At 45.8% G+C, this 20242-nt stretch overlaps 1 protein-coding gene across 5 annotated transcripts in view; it reads right to left on the bottom strand.

The window, feature by feature from the left end:
- The window catches only part of SEPTIN6 (septin 6), a 74199-nt gene that overhangs the window by 43130 nt on the left and 10827 nt on the right, over window positions 1–20242 (bottom strand). For all 5 annotated transcript variants that reach the window (XM_065914975.1, XM_065914977.1, XM_065914974.1 and 2 more), the window contains exons 2-3: window positions 14756–14870; window positions 5312–5507 (exon numbers count right to left, since the gene is read on the bottom strand). In XM_065914975.1, coding sequence (XP_065771047.1) covers window positions 5312–5507; window positions 14756–14870 — 311 coding nt within the window. The remainder of the gene's footprint in view (window positions 1–5311; window positions 5508–14755; window positions 14871–20242) is intronic.

Here is a 20242-nt window from a genome sequence, read left to right as displayed (position 1 = left end):
TCAATAGACTATGACTGAAAAAATGCACAACCTAAAAGCTGAGAATTTTGTTTTACTTGGTGGACAAAACTGAGGACTTAAGCCTAGAAGACACCTTCTCAGCTCTAAGGGACTGCTCCGAAGAGGTAACGGAGGAGACAAGATATCCAGGGGGTTTTGCAACAAAATCCAGGTAGTCAGACCATCAAAAGACTACTGCTAGTTAAAGAAAACCAGACATCTCAAGTTAATGAGTGCAGTACTTTTCTATGTATGGGAAGAGGCAAGAGTCTGGTGGGGCTCATTGAAATCATGCCTTTGATAGGCATCTTAATTGTCCAGGGCCAGTATACTGCTTTTCTCCATCCATCCTGAGTCCCCTCAGAATGCACTGTGTGTGCTCTCAGTGGCCGCTGCCTTGATGCAACATCCTTTGTTTACTGATAAGGCAGGCGACATTTTTCATCCACAAGACAAAGGTTTTGTTTTGCTTAATTTTTAACGAATTTAAATCTGTCAGTCTTCTCTGACTTTTGGATTTTGCATCACAACTAGAAAAGCCTTCTCCACCCTCCAAAGTTACAAAAATATTCTCCTATGTTTTCTCCTCGTATTTTTAGAAATTGTTTTTAATCCAACTGGAATCTATTTTGGGGACTGATACTTGTGTGGGAGGGTCTCATCTTATTTTTTCCTGATGGATGACCTATTTTCCCAGCACATTTTCTTGAATAGTCCATTCTTTTCCTTGCAAATGACAAATGCTAAATTCTCACAGAAACAGGAATTTGATCTTGGACTCATTTTTCTGTTCAATTGCTCCTTTTGCTAGTCTGATGCCTGTACCTCCTTATCTCCCATTCATTCACGGCAAACTAGTTTCCACCCACAATACCCCTGGAATTATTATTCTTAAGTGTATTTATTAATGACCTCCATTCATGTTGCCAAATCTAATGAATATTTCTCCTTTTTTTTTTTTTTTTTTTTTTTGCCACACCAAAAGGTTATGTGGGATCTTTAGTCCTCTGACCAAGGATGGAACTTGTTGCCTCTGCAGTGGAAGCTCAGAGTCTTAACCATTCGACCACCGGGGAAGTCCCAATATTTTTCAGCTTTTACCTTCCTGGACACTATCATATCCTCCCATATGCTACATGATACAACCCTCCCTTGATTCTTCTACCAATAAAAGTCATGATCATAACGATATCTTCTGTTCATTAGTTACCCTGCGCCAGGCACTGTTTAAGCATTTCCTACATGTGGAGTATGCCTCACACATCACCTTCTGGGTAGGTATTAGTATTATCATCATCTCCCCTTTACAGAAAACTGAGGCATAAAGAATTTAAGTGCCAGACTTCCCTGGTGGTCCAGCGGTTAAGAACCCGCCTGCCAATGCAGGAGACACGGGTTTGATCCCTGGTCCAGGAAGATTCCATATGCCTGTAAGCTGCCAACTACTGAGCCTGCACTCTGAAGCCCATGCTCTGCAACAAGAGAAGCCACCACAACTAGAGAGTAGATCCCACTCACCGCAACTAGAGAAAGCCTGTGCTCAGCAGAGCCAGCACCGCCAAAAATAATTACAAAAAAGAATTTAAGTGCCAAGTTGTGTGAGTCCTGACAGTTGTAACTTGCATTTTTTGTAACTCAAGTGCCTGATTTAAGCTTTGATTTCAAAGGCATCCACTTCAATATGACATTACTTCAAGGACGGCTATCTCGAATAAACACATTGCCAGCCACAGAAAGATAAGAAACCAGCCTTCTCCACCCCCTCACCCCTCCACCCCAGGCTTCTTTGTTTTAAAGATCTTGGTGAATTTTTATAATTGACCATTTAAGCCACTTGCTTTCTCTCTCTCATGTTTTAAATTCATCGATAAAGAGCAAGCCTGCAAAACTACAGGCCACCCACCCTCACCCACCCTTGATCCCAGGGAAAGCAGAACCCCTGGCCCAGGTCCTCTCTCTCTCTTTCTTTACCCTTGACCCTCAACCTTGCTGTGTGGCCCCAGGTATGCCTTCTCCCTTCCAGGACCTGTGAGTAATAAACCCCTTTTCCCCTTCAAGTTGCCTGATGGTTATTACCGAGGGTATCTTGCAATCATAAGAACCATAATACTGGTTATGGATAGGGTGAGACCCGAACAAAACACCCGTGCAACATCCTTAAATTAATAGGTAGCAGGATGGGACCAAACCCAGCTCTGTCAGAGCCCAAAGCCTAGGTCCCTAAGCACACCCCTTTTTTCAGTCTGTGCTCTGTCTCCCCCTCCAGCTCCTTTTGCTCCAGCATCTTTCAAATGGTGGCCTTCCCATTTCCATTTCCCATGGGTATATATTTAGGTGTGCTATTGCTGGCTTTTATGACAAGCTTGTGTTTAACTTCTGAAGAGACTCCCACACTCTTTTCCGAAGTGTCTGTACCATTTACCTTCCCGCCAGCAGTGTCATGAAGGTTCTGATTTCTCCACATCCTCACCAATACTTGCTGTTTTCTGTTTTTTGGTTATAGCCATTCTAGTGGGTGTGAAGTGATAATTCGTTGTGGCTTTGATTTGCATTTCTTGAATGGCTAATGATGTTGAGCATCTTTTGATGTTTTTATGAATCATGCATGTATATTCTTTGGTGAAATGTGTATTCAGATCTTTTGCTCACTTGTTTAATTGGGTTGTTGTCTTATTTGGGAAAAGCAAGCTTTCTTAAAATACACTGGTTACAAGTCCTTTATAAGGCATACAATTTGCAAATGTTTTCTCCCTGTCTGTGACATGTCTTTTCAATTCCTTAATAGTGTGAATCTTTTTAATTTTAATGAAGTCCAGTTTATGGTTCTTTTTCTTAAAAAATAGTGGCTTTCCCCAGGCTCTAGCCTTCGTCCCTGCTCTCCTCAGTTTACCTCTGCATCCTGGGTAAAGCAGGGCTTTCTGATGCTCTATTTTAGTGCAGCTGCACTGACCTATCTATGCCCTCCTGGCCTTGTCAGAATGGAGAAAACATGGCTTTTTGGTACAAATCCCTGGAACTCACTCTACTACTGTTCCCCAGCCCATTTCCCGGAGGTTTCTCATTTCTACTTATTCGAGTTTGTGTTATTTGATATAAGCATGTATCATACTTATAATTAGGAAAAACAGTAAGCATACTAAAATTATAAAAGAAGCAGATTAGCCTCTAAGAGGTTCTATCAGTTCAGCCCTCCCAAACCATCATTATCCAGACATTTTCCAATGTTAGGCATATCGAACGTATGTTACTGAGAACCGTAAGCTATTTAATTGAGGAGATGCTGAGCAATCTGCAGCTGAGATTAATCACTCATATTGTGACCCAAATATCCCCTTTCCCCCAGGGTTTAATTTATTCTCCCCCATACAAGATTAGCACAATAAGCAAGCCTATAAAAAGCAGAGGTGTCCTTCATCTAGAATTTCAAATGGAAAACAGAATTCAGTTCACATCTTAAGGAGCTAAATATATCTATTCATTATAAGGAAATGAGTGTGGCTGTTGTTATTTTAAGGGAGAAATAGAAAAATTGGGGATACAAATTTGCTAAGAAGCAAGGGGATTCTCAAAGGATGAGCAGACACTTTGCTCAAAATGATGAATGACCTTTTCTGCGAAGAGCATGTGGGATTACACATGATTTTTAGTTAAATGCAGATGGTGTCTGACCCCTCCCCACCTCAACCCAGCCCTCATCCTGTCCTCATCTGAGCCCGGCTCCAGCCCTCCCTGGCACACCATTTTCAACCGCCCACGGTCTCTCCTCCCACCTCTTTGCTTATTCCAACTCAGTCTCTTTCCAGGATGTCTTTTCCTCCATCTGCTGACTTAACATCCCCAGGCTTTTGTTTTTAGCACCGTGTTCACCTCACTCAACTCCACTCCCTGGATGATCTTACGTATGTCTGCGGCTGGAACACAGTCCCTCTACCTTGATAACCTAAGTCTTTTGCCAGCACAGACCTTTTCCTCACCTCGAAAGCCTGCACATTCAGCTGCCAACCGATGAAGGGCGCCTCCTCTCTCAACAGGCCGCAGGCATCTCAAGCTCACCATGTCCAAAACAGAGCTAGTTCTTTTTAAACCTGGTTCTATTTGAGTCCCTCTTACTGAATGCCCCCACCATCTGTCCACTCTCCAAAGCCAGAAATCTCAGTCTTATTCTAGGTTCTTCTTTTGCCTTCCCAACCTCAACACCAAGCCTCTACCAAGTCCTCTTGAGTTACCTACTCAACAGTTACCCCATCTGTCTCCTCTTCCCTGTTTTACCGCCGGCCTCCATCAAACTGGTCCAACAGCCTCCTAGCTGCTCTTCCTGCTCTCCAGCCCATGTCCATACTATCCCAAAGCCCCTTCTTCAAAGGCCAATCCAACCACATCATTCTACTTTGTAGAGCTTTTTATTCTATTAACCCCTTTTATTTATTTATTCTATTAACCCTATTTTATTCTATTAACCCCTCCATCATCCGGCCCCTTCTTACCTCTTCAGGCTCATCTCCCCTCACTTTTCCCCCAGCTCATGCCAAGCACCAGCCCAGGGACAGAGTGGCTATCACAGGGACCTAAGCTTATATGATTTGAAGGGCCCTCCAAGAAAGAGCAAACAACACAATGACTAGAAATTAGTTCCAGGGCTTTGGAGGGGCGTGGGCAAGTGAGGGTCCTGAAACAACCTTCACTAGCTCCACCCCTGGTCTAGCCGAACAGAACAAGTGCAGTCCCCTAGAGCATGCCATGGTCCTCCACAGCCTTTGCCTTCATACAAGCTGTTGTCCCTCCCTGGAATGCCCTTTCCAAACTTCCCTTGTCTGTCCAGCAAAATCGTTCACCCTTCAAAGGCCAGGTCAGGCACACCTCCTCTGCGCAGGCCTCCCTGAACACCCCTCCCCCCACCCCCTTCCCCACCCCACACCCCGCCCTGAGAGCTGACTGTTCTCTCCTTCCCGTTCTCATTGTAACATTGTACCCTGTCTTTTACAGAGGAGGTCACCTCAAAGGAACTTGTTGATTTAAGACCAGGCTTCCCCGTGACTGCCTCGAGGTCAGAGACAAAGTCATTCCTCTTTAGATTGTTAGAGCATGGCAGTACCTGGCACAAGGTAGGAACTCAGTAAATGTTTGCTGAATGAAGGAGAAAGACATCCTCCTTTCAGCAGAGCTTGTGGAGTAGAGCACTGAAACAGACAGGAACCCCGGCGGAAGGCGGCGCTAGTGAGCTCTCTGCAGACAAGAGGTCTGGCAAGAACCCGGTGGTGAGCTCCTCCCGGTGGGCTTCCCATCAGCCTCCCCACCCCACTGCCTCCCTTACCTGTCCTCCTTGTTGATCTGGTCCCCGAAGCCCACCGTGCTAACAATTGTCAGCTTTAGCCCCACGTTGCTCTCCTGAAGGTCATAGGTATTGGACCGGAGCTGGACACCCGGCTGTGTGTGGGTGGCTGGCTCCCCCTCGAACTTGGTGTTGAACAGGGTGTCCATGAGGGTGGACTTGCCCAAACCTGTCTCTCCTGAAAAATGAAAGAATGAACGGTGATGCTTTCATGCATATTTTGGATGTATATTCACTGACATGGGAGAACATACACAGTAAGACACTAAGTGAAGAGCGCCTAGAACTAGACGGACTAGGTGATCTCAGTTAAGTGAAAAGGAGTCTAAGGAACTGCAGCAACGTATTAGCAGTAGTCATCTCAGGATAGTGGAATGGGGGTAATTCTCCTTTTAGTCTTCATATTTTTGTACTATTTGAAAATTGAGCGTGCATCATTTTTACACTCAGAAAAAGAAACCGTGTTAAAAGGAGGTGATGGAGAGGCAAAGTCATGCCTAAGGAAAAGACTGGAAGGGCATACAGTGTACTCTTACCAAACAGTCATGTCTGGGTGGTGGGGTTGTGTGTGGCTTTCACTTCCTTCTTTATGCTTTTCTCTATTGTCCCGGTTTTCTACAAGGAACTTGTATAGCTTTCATAAGAAAAATTTAAGGGCTATCTTCAAGTTTAAAAGAAGGGACAGAAGTCCCTCCTCAAATAAATATCCTCTCCTCTCAACATGCTCCCCCCCCCATTCCCTGCCAGCCCCAGGCGGCAGGGGATGCACATCCCAGTGGGGAGACCATTTTTAGCTAATGGGGAGGGAATTCAGCAGGCCACAAATTATCCTTCCCTTTAGATTTCAAACAAGCCAGTCATTTGTTTGTTTAACTAACAGGCTGCAGGATACTAATAAATTCAACCACTGGAATTTCAAAGTCTTGGCTTTCACACTAAGGAGTGGGGGCAGGGCTGTGGGGACTGGTGAAGGTTCTTGGAGGTTATTCCTGAGAGCTGAGAGCTGCAACGTATATTCAGCCACTGCCAGGAGCCAAGGACTGCGCTTTGGGGACCTGGGCTGCCCTGCTATCATCACCCCGCTGCTCCCCTTCCCCGCTCCCATCCCTTGAAATATAAGAATTGAAACAAGTATACTATCAAGGGTGAAACAGATCACCAGCCCAGGTTGGATGCATGAGATAAGTGCTCAGGGCTGGTGCACTAGGAAGACCCAGAGGGATGGGATGGGGAGGGAGGCGGGAGGGGGGATCGGGATGGGGAATACATGTAAATCCATGGCTGATTTGTGTCAGTGTATGGCAAAATCCACTACAATATTGTAAAGTAATTAGCCTCCAACTAATAAAAATAAATGAAAAAAAATAAATATTTCATTGTGGGAAAAAAAAAAGAATTGACAGTTTTCCCCGGTGGGGAGCAGGGGGGAGTGGGTTTGCCCCGGGCAAATCGTGGCCTGGCAAGTCCTTTTTTGTGACCGACAGCACTATCTCCAGGGCAGTCCAGGGCTGGGGTTATAGCTGCTCAACCCATAACCCATAAATGGTCCATCCCTCCTCCACCCTCTGGGTGTGTCTAGCTTTGCATCTTGCAAACCTCTTTCATCCCAAATAATGAGCTATGAATGCAGGAGGTGCTTTTAAAAATATCTGTCTCTCGCAGACAGGGAACAGACTTATGGACACGGTGGGGGGTGGGGGTGGGTAGTGGCAGGAAGGAGAGGGTAGGATGAATGCAGAGGGTAGCATGGAAACATATACACCAATATATGTAAAACAGATAGCCAGTGGGAATTTGCTATTTGACTCAGGGAACTCAAACCAGGGCTCTGTGACAACCTAGAGGGGTGGGATGGTGTGGGAGGTGGGAGAGAGGCTCAAGAAGGAGGGGACATATGTATACTTATGGCCGATCCATGTTGATGTAGTGCAGAAACTAACACAGCATTGTAATTATCCTTCAATTAAAAACTAATAAATTAAGAAAAAAAAATATCTGTCTCTACTGAGCGCTCTCTGTGTGGAGAGATTGGTGAGACAGAGAGGGAAAACAAGGAGAACATTCAACTCAGCCTGGCTACCCGGCCCCCCAGCCCGATTTCATAGCCAGGTCTGACTAATGCGGTTGAGTGCCGGGGTGCAGGGAAATGTTCCTTGCACAGATCACATTTCCAGCCAGGATCTGCTATACCTATTAGCAGCAAACACTCTCTCAAAAGAGGCCCTTTCTTTTCCTCCCTAACAGCACCAGAAGTATTCGGGTCCCCAGAAAAATCTGGCGAGGTGGGGGGCCTCTGCCATGGGAGGTGGCAGACTTGGCCGAGCAATGGCACACACATCCGCCTCCCCGCCCGAAGTGGGGCGCAGCTCCCCTGTAAAGGGGCCAGCACCGCTGAGCTGGGAAACCAGGGTGGCTCCTCCCCCTAACTTGCCTTCCCTAGGGCGCTGAGGCTCAAGCTACATTTTAGCCCGTCTTTGTTCATGCCTAATAAATCATCCCTGTGCACCCCACTTTCAGACCCTTTCTCCTGTTCCATGAGCTCTTGGCTGAATGGCCTGAGACGTGGTAGGCCCTGACTCCCCAGCACCCAGAGCTGGCCCCTGACTCCCTGATCCTAAGACTTCTCTGAGAGCAGGGGACTGGCAGCTTCTAGGACTCCCCAGAGCGCCCAGCAGAGGCTCACACAGAGCCCTCAGGAGCAGTAAGTAGAGGGAGGGGGGCCCACCCTGTTTGTGCAGCTGGAGAAAGGGAGGCTGGGCGGGCTGGGCAGGGCAGGGCAACAGGGAAAATGACCATCCGGATGCCTGCCAGTGCAAAAGGGCTGTGGAAATTAGACGCTCAATGATGAGTGTCTGGAAGAAAAGACCCAGCGGGTGTCTAGGGAATTGTGATGAATTGCAACACGAGAAGAGGGCAGAAAATCAAGAACTGGTCCCATTGCTCTCAGTGCTCCCACCCAGGTTGCCATCAATATGGAGGCTGGTGGGGGTGAGGAACTAACTCTATCCTTCTCCACGGCTGGCACAGGCCCAGCCTAAGCCGGGATGCTGTCCTGGGCTGAGCATTGAGGGTGGGAGGGGAGCCTAACTCAGATCAGGTCAGCAGATTCCACGCCCCTGCAGGAAGGTGGGGACTTGGCTGTTACATTCCAGCAGGAAACCTGAGGAGTCCCCAGGGGTCAATTTGTCTCTCCTCCTCCCTCCTCAAGAGTGGACAGCAGGTTTTCTTAACTCTTTTTAAGTCATCTCCACCAGTAGAGAGGGTTTCCTCTCACTTGGCTTAATGTAGATAGGAACCTGAAAACACTAAATTTTTTTTTCAAGATTTCATTTTAAAACATGGAATATGAAATCTGCTTTTTCAAACTATATTCCCTGGGATAGTCTGGTGTTGACCTCTCTACCCTGAGTTCAACACCACTGTGACAAAGAAAAGCTTAACCCTTTTCCTCATTTGCAGTTAATGTTTGCATCCTCTGGTACCTCGTGCAATTCAGTTGTTGCAAGTGGTTAAATGCAGAGTCCCAGGCGGGTTATCACTAAATGACTGTGTCACCTAAGCCGAGCCCTTCCCCCTTTTCTGGATTCCAGTCTCTTTTTCCATAAAATACGCAGGTTTGAGTAGTAACAAGAAAAGTTATTGCTTCTGGAGCACCTACTTGTGTGGGCACCACTGTAAATAAATACCTTATATATATTTTCTTCTGTATTCCCCCAAATAAACCTGTGCATTCAGTTTCAGTCCAGTAGCTCAGTCGTGGCCGACTTTTTGTGATCCCATGGACTGCAGCACGACAGGCTTCCCTGTCCATCACCCACTTCCGGAGCTTGCTCAAACTCATGTCCATCGAGTCGGTGATGCCACCCAACCACCTCATCCTCTGTCATCCCCTTCTCCTGCCTTCAATCTTTCCCAGCATCAGGGTCTTTTCCAATGAGTCGGTTCTTCACATCAGGTGGCCAAAGTATTGGAGCTTCAGCTTCAGCATCAGTCCTTCCAATGAATATTCAGGACTGATTTCCTTTACGATTGACTGGTTGGATCTCCTTGCAGTCCAAGGGACTCTCAAGAGTCTTCTCCAACACCACAGTTCAAAAGCATCAATTCTTCAGTGCTCAGCTTTCTTTATGGCCCAACTCTCACATCCATACATGACTACTGGAAGAACCATAGCTTTGGCTAGACAGACCTTTATTGGCAAAGTAATGTCTCTCTGCTTTTTAATACTTTGTCTAGGTTGGTCATAGCTTTTCTTCCAAGGAGCAAGCATCTTTTAATTTCATGGCTGCAATCACCATCTGTAGTGATTTTGGAGCCCCAAAAATAAAGTCTCTCACTGTTTCCACTGTTTCCCCATCTATTTGCCATGAAGTGATGGGACTGGATGCCATGATCTTAGTTTTCTGAGTGTTGAGTTTAAAGTCAGTTTTTTCACTCTCTCTTCCTTCACTTTCATCAAGAGGCTCTTTAGTTCTTCACTTTCTGCCATAAGGGTGGTGTCATCTGCATATCTGAGGTTGTTGATATTTCTCCTGGCAATCTCGATTCCAGCTTGTGCTTCATCCAGCCTGGCATTTCACATGATGTACTCTGCATATGTTAAATAAGCAGGGTGACAATATACAGCCTTGACATACTCCTCTTCCTATTTGGAACCAGCCGTTGTTCCATATCTGGGTCTAACTGTTGCTTCTTGACCTGCATACGGATTTCTCAGGAAGCAGGTAAGGTGGTCTGGTATTCCCAACTCTTGAAGAATTTTCACAGTTTGTTGTGATCCACACAGTCAATGGCTTTGGCATAATCAATAAAGCAGAAGTAGATGTTTTCCTGGAACTCTGCTGCTTTTCCTATGATCCAACGGATGCTGGCAATTTGATCTCTGGTTCCTCTGCCTTTTCTAAATCCAGCTTGAACATCTGGAATTTCACGGTTCATGTATTGTTGAACTGGGGCATATATGGGCTTAGAGAATTTTGAGCATTACTTTGCTAATGTGTGAGATGAGTGCAATTGTGCGGTAGTTTGAGCATTCTTTGGCATTGCCTTTCTTTGGGATTGAAAACTGATCTTTTCCAGTCCTGTGGCCACTGCTGAGTTTTCCAAATTTGCTGGCATATTGAGTGCAGCACTTTCACAGCATCATCTTTTAGGATTTGAAATAGTTCAACTGGAATTCCATCACCTCCACTAGCTTTATCCATAGTGATGCTTCCTAAGGTCCATACTATTTGTCCTTAATTTACCGACAAGTTAACCAAATCACTTCCTAGCTGTGTGCATCTGTCCCTGCTCTTCAGTCTCTCTGCACCTCACCTTTCTCATCTATAAAATGTGGAGGAAGAAACTTTTCCACAAAAGAAAAGTGAAAGAGGAAGACCCAGGGTCACAAAAGTAGGATGTGACAATGCCAGCATTAGACTGCAAGCAGTCTGACACTGGAGCCCATATATGCCCCAGTGTCCAATAGGTGTGATATGCTGGTTCACTCAGTCAGTCAGCAAATCTTTAGAGCCTCTAATAGGAGTCAGGCACAGATTTAGGAGCTGGGGATACAGCAATGAACAGGATAACCACAACCTCTGTTGGCATGTAACTCACAGTCACATGGAGCTTGTATCTTCTGGCTCCGAATGTTGGAATAAACCAAGAGAGATGTCTTTGAGTTCAACCGGGAGGTGTCCAAAAGGAAACTCTCCAGGAACTCCTATTGGCCAAGGGAGACTATGGATGGGGACAGGGTCCTGCCTGGCTCTGTGACCTTGCCCTCTGTGCCTTCCTCATCTTGCAGAGACCTGGCGAACAGTGGTGTGCTGGAGCCAGCTTGCCAGGCTTCCTGCAGCTCTTCCCAAGCCCGTGTGCAGTGACGTCAAGTTGGCAGTTTAAAACCAGCTATGGTGAGAATAATGCCAGCTGGGAAACCAGCAGATGCTATAAACCATGACACTGTTTCTCTGAGAGTGGGTTGCTCAACACTGACCAGCACACTATCACTGGAAGCCTTTCGTAGACAGGTGGATGGCTGCCTCTCCCAGAGACGGTGGGCTGAAACCATCGCCACCTGACCTTGAGAGAATGCTAGTTGCCCTTCCCTTCCTTCTGCAGAGCCTCAATCCTGCTTCTCTTGTATGTTTTCTATCCCCCAAGTTCAACCGAGCCCAGTTGAGCCTGGAATCCTGAGCAGCTTCAAAGTAAATATTATCATTATGACCCTTTGTGCTCTTCACAGGCATTCTCTGTTGCTGGCACATTCAGAGGGTTGAATCTCTTTGGGGTTCCTTCCCAGTCGAATGTTTGCACTGCTGACTCAAGTGGTTCCTCCAAGGTTTCCTGTACTATATCTAGAATCCTGGGATCCTAGTGATTTCTAAAGCTAAGGGACTAGCAGATTTTTTAGAGGGGGAGGGGAATCTCATCCCATTCAGTAATTATCGTATTTATTGTCAGCTGTTGGAAAAGAGACATAATATGCTCATACCCATGTGTCTGGCCCTCTAAAAATAATCATAGATGTCATTATCAGGGCCCTTGTGTAAAAACTATGCTCTTGATTCATTAAAAATTCTCCCTCTCAATTCCATACTGGAGTGGGTAGCTATTCCCTTCTCCAGGGGAGCTTTCTAACCCAGGGATTGAACCCAGGTCTCCTGCAGGCAGATTCTTTACCGTCTGAGCCACCCATCAGGGAAGCCTGTTTCCCTCACACACATGTGCACATAGGCGTGTAGGGTACTCACTCTGCTGCTGGGGCCTCTGATCAGAGCCCAGCACCAGATAAACACTGCTGTGATAAAAATATCCTAGGTCTCTGTTAATAACCGAGGCTGGGGTTAGCATAATTTTACATTTACTTAAAATTTACTTAAAATGCCTGATCAGAAAAGAAAACAAAGTCCTTTGGGGAAACATACCCTATGCAAACAGAATGGTTTTCTAGCCATCATTAAGGGAGTAAAACTGACCGTTTTGCACAGCCAGTAGGCATGAAAATATGGTCACTGAAGGTTCTGTGAGAGAAATGATCACCTTCAGCGGCCAAGCCAGGGACCCTTCGTCAAGTCAGCGACAGCACCCGCCCCATGGCCAGGCTGAAAACTTCATCAGTAGGGAGAGGAAGAGAAGGGGTGACTCCTTGGGTGTAAGGGTCTCCTTTCTCCCCTTTTCCTCTTGGAGGGTCTGTCCCCAGCAGTTGAGCAATTCTATCCCTGCAGGCACAGTGAAGCAGTTTCAGTTGTAACTGCGTGGGTGAGTAGGGGTTTACTATTTCTCCCACCCACTTTGCCTGGAGCTTGGTTGCCTCTTCCTCTGGGCCCTAGGAGAGCCTGTGGTCCGAATGGCCAATTACCCCACACTTAGGCTCTCCCAAAGCTGTACCAGCCACTCAATTGCACTTGGTTTGAGAGGTTGACATGGGTGGGCCTTCACTTCTCATCCCCTTGACTTCAGCGCAGGTCATCTGGAGCTCTGGGAGGAATGCCAAGAGACTCCATCATGTTTGTGCATAAGTTTTTCAGTAATCAAATGTTATGTGAAATAAGTTGGCCATCAGCCAAAGATAGGAAAGATCTGGCAGGGCTAATATTGGATGTGATGGCATTTGATCTTTTTTTTTTTTTTTTGGCATTTGATCTTGATGTCGATCACCACAGCTGCTGTCTGTTTTGTATCCCTCTCCTAAAAGAACTTCATCATAACCATGGGTCGACTTTTGGCATTTGAAGAATTAACAGCCTAGATGTGGACTTTCAGGCCCCTGATAAGTAATCTGTGAAGCATGTATTTTCATCTCATAGGCTTCAGAGCTGGACAGTAGGAGTGAGTCTTGTCACTACTGAGTGAGCCTAGCTGTCCCCCAGATGTAGAAGTGGCTTTGTTTTTTCTACTTGTCCTTGAGGGTGCAGTTATTCTCCTCCACGAAATGATCTGAGGAGTGCCAGGGATGGACAAAAAAATAAAAGAGTCCCACAAAAAGGAATGGCCTTAGTTAGAAAACATAACTTTAGACCATTAGAGTAAAATATGCAATTCAGTCGTGGTTCAGACCCTCAACATGAATGAACTCCCCATAAGGGCTATACAAAAATAAGAAAAGGCAATTAGCAAGTGTTTGAGTGTTCCAATTGGCATGAAAACTGCCATTATTATGGTATTTATACAGTCATTAAGGTTTGGAGGTACGTCACTGAAAATATGCAGGTATGCCTTACTGCACCGTATAGTGAAAATTATATGCTGTGATCATGTTTGTAAATCTGGGATTATTTAAGGTCTCAGCCAAGAGTTGGACAGGACTGAGCACAGCACGGCAGCAAGGTCTAAAGAGAGATTCTTAAAGAATGTCAGGGAACTGCTATTCCTCAGATGTGTTTGGTTGGAGTGTGACAGTTTCCAAAACACTTCTGGGTTCTCAAGAGGTGTTGCAGGCAGTAGTTACAGAAGCAGTGGGAGGAACAAAGGGTCAGGCAGACCTGCGTCCTTGTCGTGGCTCCGCCACTTATCCTGTGTGGACTCAGGTAAGTTCCTTATCCTCTGGAATTTCTTAGTCTCCCTCTGTTCCTTGAGGCTACTTGCTGCTGCTAAGTCACTTCAGTCATGTCCGACTCTGTGCGACCCCAAAGACATCAGCCCACCAGGCTCCCCCATCCCTGGGATTCTCCAGGCAAGAACACTGGAGTGGGTTGCCATTTCCTTCTCCAATGCATGAAAGTGAAAAGTGAAAGTGAAGTCGCCCTGTTGTGTCCGTCCCAGAGTCCTAGTAAGGACCCAAATTACTAACACAGGAAAGTGTTTGAGAAGTATAGTGAGTGGTTCCTGCGGGGATAATTCATTCATTCATTTCATGTACATCACTGAACTCTCTTTGTGCTGTGATTAGCACAGTAGAGGTGACTAAGACATGGTTCCCACACTTGAGACTAAAGATCCAGGCACAGATACACTTCAAGGGAATAAAAGAACTTGCCACATAGCTGTGGTCCCTGCACTTAGGCTCAAACTGTACCAAGCACAGCAGGGCTGCAGAGGAAATAGACAGACCCAACCCACTGCCCACAGCTGGGAAGCAGGCATCTTTCCAGCGCCGTTACCTCCCTCCCAATTCAGACCTGGCTCTTATTCTCTACGTCAGAACAAACCTGACAAGAGCTGGTCAGCTCCCTCACAGAATTTCCACTGGGTGTCACACAGCTCAGTTCCCCCCACCCCCAAGGGATGGCCCCACATTCTGGTCTGGGCAGAGAAAAAAAAAGTGTAATTACAGCCAGCTGCTCACAAAACAAGCAGAGGGATAAAAGAAGAAGACGGGGAGAAATACTCTTGCAGATAGATCAGAACGACACACTATCGAACCTAATTACCTGCCAAGCCACATCCAGCCATTAAGGATCCATATTCTGTAATAGAATTTCCTGCTATGGAAATACTCACCCACGCACAGGATGTTGAAGCAGAAGCCCTGGCTGACTGACTTATTCACCAGCTGGTCGGGCAAGCTGTCAAACCCCACATGTCCAGCCAGGGGGACCGTTCGGCAACCTTCACCCTAATTTGGGAAGGGAGGGAGGGGAGAAAATGAGGACGTGCTTACAGGCAACCTGGGTCTCACTTTCCCATCCCAGTGCCCTCTGTGCTAGGAAAGAACACACACTCGGGGAGTCAGGCTCATCTCCCCTTAGCTAGTTCCCGATCCAAAGCAAAATGACCCATTAGCTTACAAGTCATGGATGCTTGGGTTCCGGCATCCTTGAGGCTCCATAATGAATGACAATACAGTTCGCATGCAGCCAACTACAGAGGGGGCTTGTACGGGCTTGGGGGGTGGGGTAAGAGGATGAGAACACTGGGGCTGGAGGTTCCCATTCTTGGGTTAACTCTCCTGTTGGAGACGATATTATGTTACAGGTGACTGGGAGACTCAATACGCTAACACACATGTAACGAGCTTAGGACAAAGCCTGGAATACATATAAGTATTCAGCAAACATGACAAAGAAACTTCACAAAAGCAATTACTGGGATTTCCCTGGTGGTCCCCCATTAAAGAACCCACCTTCCAATGTAGTCATTGCAGGTTTGCTCCTTGGACAGGGAACTAAGATTCCACATGCCAAGGGGTGACTAAGCACAAGTACCACAATTAGAGAAAGCCCACACTCAGCAACCAAGACCCAGGGCAGCCAAAAAAAAAAAAATTAATAAAATTTTAAAAAGCAATTACTCCTCTCTCTAGGGCACTTTTGGGGATCTAACCAAGGTGGCACAACCTACAGGTTAAAAATCAGGCAGGTCTGAGTGGGAGTCCCACATTCTCGACCTCCTGACCTCAGACAAATTTACTTAACTTCTCGAAATCTCCGCATCTGTAAAACCAGGCAGTAGCAGTTACTACCTCGTAGGACTGGTGTGAGGACTGGATAGGATAAAGCTCTTCAAGCCCTGAGCATGGGGCCTAGCATGTGATAAACACTCCAGCAACTGTAGCTTCAGCTCTCACTGCACTGTGACGTCCTCCTCCCCCTCAGACCCTCAAACAATAGGCGATGCCATGGAACACTTGGCGACAGTCCAGCTACACAGCTGCCCTCGGCCTGCCCCAGGTTCCCTGGTCTCCATCGGGGTCAGGTAAGCCATTCGCAGCCCTGGAAAGCAGGGGGCCTTTGCTCTGCCTGCAGGTCCCAAGGGTTCTCATTGTTAGCAGTTCTACAAAACAGGGAGAACTTCACACTGAGGAAGGCTTCCAAGGAGTCAGGGGGCAGGACCAAAGGGGCCCGCTTGTACTCAAGAAGCCGGCTAAGTGCCGGCGGCCCCAAGAGAGGGGTGCAGAGAGGAAAGGGGAAGCAGGAGACAGCTGAGCTAGACAGTAGGGGTGGGCTACACAGGGAGTCAGACTTTCTGTTGGGTGTTCTGTTCCGTACCCAGAAAGGTGCCAAGAGCAATCCAAAATGGACACAGGAGGTGCCAGAAGTACTGTCCCAGCATCGCCAGCTGTGCTAGCAGGCACCTCTCAGGATGGACGGGCCCAGCTTTTCGACTCAGAACATCAGGGTAAACTTTTGCACTGAGACAGACAGACTGCTTTGGCGGGGGAGCCCCTCAGCAGCTGGCATTGCACCACTGGTTCCCAGACAGCCCTCCCCCCAGCGTGGGATCCAATTCCCATCAGTTTCACCAGGTCATTGAAGAGACAGGACAAGTGCCCGTGACTGCCATCTGGCAAGATGGTTACCCTCAAACATCCCATCCCACACACTCCCAGCAGAGTATTCTCAACAGACAACCATATGCCATCACTCGGTCCTGGCTGGTAGATTCTGGACCCCAGAGGGGTATCTGAAGACAGTTGAGTTTCATGAGTGGCCCGCATCATTAGGGCTTGTTCTACATCTGCCCTTCTTTGCCTTCCCTCACCCCTTTCTCCTTCCCTTTATCAAAACAATCAAAGAGAGATATAAGTTTCCCACTGTTCACTCTTGGTCCTCAAGGCTGCAGGGGAGACAGAAACCTAAGAGCCCATCTGCTTTCTTGATGGAGCCTCCTACTTAGCAGATCAGAAATTGGAATGGACTCAAGAGTCGAGGTTTCCTGAGCCCTATTTTATCGCCCCTGGCTGCCTCTTCCTGTCTCCAAATTCGGCACCATGAAACTTCCAACTGCTCAAAGGCCTCTGGTCCAAGTGCCAAAAGGTGAGGAAAGGGAATTTTCAAACTGAAGATAGTGAATGGCAGTGGGGAGGACTCCATATCTTATTCTTAAATATTTAGTTCATTGCCAAAACCTCACCAAACATCCCTCAAATGACCACAATTATCTCCCACCTAGCCCAGTGCTGTGAGTGCCTGAAATAGCTGAAGAAAGCATATGGCCTTTCTTCCCCAGACAATGGGGTTTGAAAGGGGCATTTTGAGTGTTTTGAGCAGGAAGGACCATGACACAAGTGGTGTTTTCAAAACATCATTCCAGCTGCTGGGCGCTTGATCAGTGGGAGGAGAGAGAGGACGGGGGCAGGAAGACATATTAGGGGGTGACTCCAATAACGCTGAACTGGCAGAATGACAAGCAGGCACTGTGACAATAAATGCTGGATGAAATGAACTGATCTGACTTGGGACTCAGGAGGGAGGAACAAATTTGAGAGCCATTCTAGAGGAAGAATGAGACTCAGTGAGTGTTGGGGCAGAGACAGTAAAGGAACAATCAAAGCTGTCAGGCTGCAAGGTCCTAGGCTTGGGAGCTTGGATTGATGACACCAAGGGCAGAAAGTGGGAAGCCAGGAAAGGGTGCTTTAGTGGAAAAGTCTAAGATTCTCATTTCAGCTATTATTTTTAAATTACATTTATCAAATTTTCATAAGAGTAATCAATGTTCACTGTAGAAATTTTAAAACATATGGAAAATTATAAAGAAGAAAATAAAAATCACTCATAATGTCACTCTCCAGAGATAATCGTCACTAATATTTATGTGTTGCCCTACAGTCTATATACTTCTTTCTCTATCTCTTTTTATTTTTTTTTTTTTTACAAAATGGGATAATTCTGTATATATATTCCTTTTCATCACCTGGCTTGATAGATAATCTGACACTTAATATAGTATGGATGCTCTCTTGATTAATCAAGCATATTCTAAAACAATACATTTTTGGTCATGTAGCATTCCATTGTAAGAATTTACCACGTTTTTTCAACCCATCTTCCACTGCTAGACCTTTAGCCTGTTTCCAAGTTTGCAACCATTTTAAGTAATAATTCATGTTCTTACACGTTTGCATAGTCTCTGATTATTTCCTTAAGCTAAATTCCTAGAATTAAACCCTGCTGGGTCCAAGAGCACACACACTGGAAAGACTTCGGTACACATTGAGAAATCATTCAACAGAGAATATTACAAATGTCTATTTTCAACACCAGTGTGTGAGCGTGTCTGTTTACACATACTTAGACTAGCACTGAGCTTCTGAGGTTTTTTAACCATCATGAATTTTGTCACTGGAAAATGGCATCATGTCACTTAATTTGCATTTAATTAGTGAGAGTGAATTTTTTTTATTGTTCGACTCTGAATGTGATTGTGTCTATGTATATGTGAGTTGCCTATCCATGTCTCTGCCGATTTTGTTAAAATGGGTGCTTGTCTTTCTCTTTTGGATTTGTAAAAGCATTTTCTATATTAAAGAAAATGAGATAGTTTTGATTTTATGGTGACATATCTATCCAGAAGAAGTCCAGTATGTATTTAGCAATATGGAATTGCATGCTCAGGGAGAATTCAGGACTGAGACAAATTTAGGAGTGAGAAGTATGAAACTGGATGTGTTCTTCAAGAGACAGAACAGGGAGAAAACTAAACATTGAATATAAGAAATGCCCACACACACAAAAAAAGAAATGCCCACAAGTAAGGAATGGGAAGATGAAGAGAATTCTTCCAAGAGGGAGGGAAATGATCAGGAAAGTAAGAGATGACCCAGTAGTTTTCTATCACCAGAGGCCAAGTTTGAAGTCAGGAAGAATTACAAAGAAACAACCATTGGTCTGGATTTGGTGAAGGCCACTGGTAACTTTTAGAATCCTTTTTTACCTAGTGTCCAGTACTAGGAACTAGGCAACATGGGATCTGAACAATGTATCTTTCTTGCTAACCAAGATTTAAGCAGTAAATTGTTATGTCTCAGTCCTTGTAGCTGAGAAAACTTCAAAAATGAATTTGTAAATGCAGTTTCTGCTTTAGGAAATCCTGTCTGGCGAGCACCATTCACTCCTGCTCTGATGAATCTTAGAAGATGTCAAGGTCACCGTTATGAATATCAGCCCCCATTGTTCAGAGGTAAATATATAGAGGTGAAAAGGACAGGATTTGGGCTGAGTGGACATTGACCCTATGACAGCCCCCAGAAGTTCCCCCCGCCCCACCCCATTCCTCTCTAAACCTCTGGTAGTTTATCTCTCTCCTATTTCTCCTTAAGGTGGCCTGATTAATTGAGGGCCTGATTGCTTTGATTGCAGTTCATTGAATGTTCCCTGGATTACAAAGTGCACAAGAGGAGATGGAACTGGCAACCTGGCCCAGCACATCTGTCACTAAACTCTTACCATCTTGAGTATCAGGTGGTGCCACGTCTGAGGCTTTAAACTGAGATGCTAGAAAGGACAGAGCCACCAAAATGCTAAATGGCTCATATCCCATGACCCTGCAACCTTCCCTGAGAATTTACTCTACAGAAACTCACATGCCTATACAAAGATCCAAGTACAGTACAAGGAACTTCATTACAGCATTATTTATAATACTGAAAACCTAGGGGAAGAAAACCTAAATGGCCGACAATGGGAAAATAGTTAACTAAATTATGGTAAGTGCACATTCTGGAATATTCTGCAGCCATTAAGAAGCATGCAGTAGGTCTAGAAATAGAATTACAGATCTAGAAATAAACTTTTGGTTACCAGGGAATAAGGAGGGGCAGAGATAAATGGGGAGATTGGGATTGACATACACACTACTATATATATTAATAAAATAAGTAACTAACGAGGACCTACTGTATAGCACAGGGAATGCCACTCAATACTCTGCCATAACCTATATGAGAAATAAATCTAAAAGAGTAGATATATGTATAACAGAGTCACTTTGCTATATACCTGAAATTAATACGACATTGTAAATCAACTATGGTGGTGGTGGTTTAGACATTAAGTCTTGTCCGACTCTTGAGACCCCCTGGACCGGAGCCCGCCAGACTCTCCTGTCTGTGGAATTCTCCAGGCAAGAATACTGGAGCGGGTTGCCATTTCTTTCTCCAGGGAATCCTCCCTATCCAGGGATTGAACCCACGTCTCCTGCATTGGCAGGCATCGCCGGTAGATCCTTTACTGCCGAGCCACGAGGGGAGCCCAAAGATCAAGAAATCAA

This window comes from Muntiacus reevesi, chromosome X (genome assembly GCF_963930625.1).
Source record: "Muntiacus reevesi chromosome X, mMunRee1.1, whole genome shotgun sequence".
Classification (NCBI taxonomy): Eukaryota; Metazoa; Chordata; class Mammalia; order Artiodactyla; family Cervidae; genus Muntiacus; species Muntiacus reevesi.
Note: the sequence above shows the minus strand (reverse complement) of the source record. Positions and strands in the feature narration are given on the sequence as shown.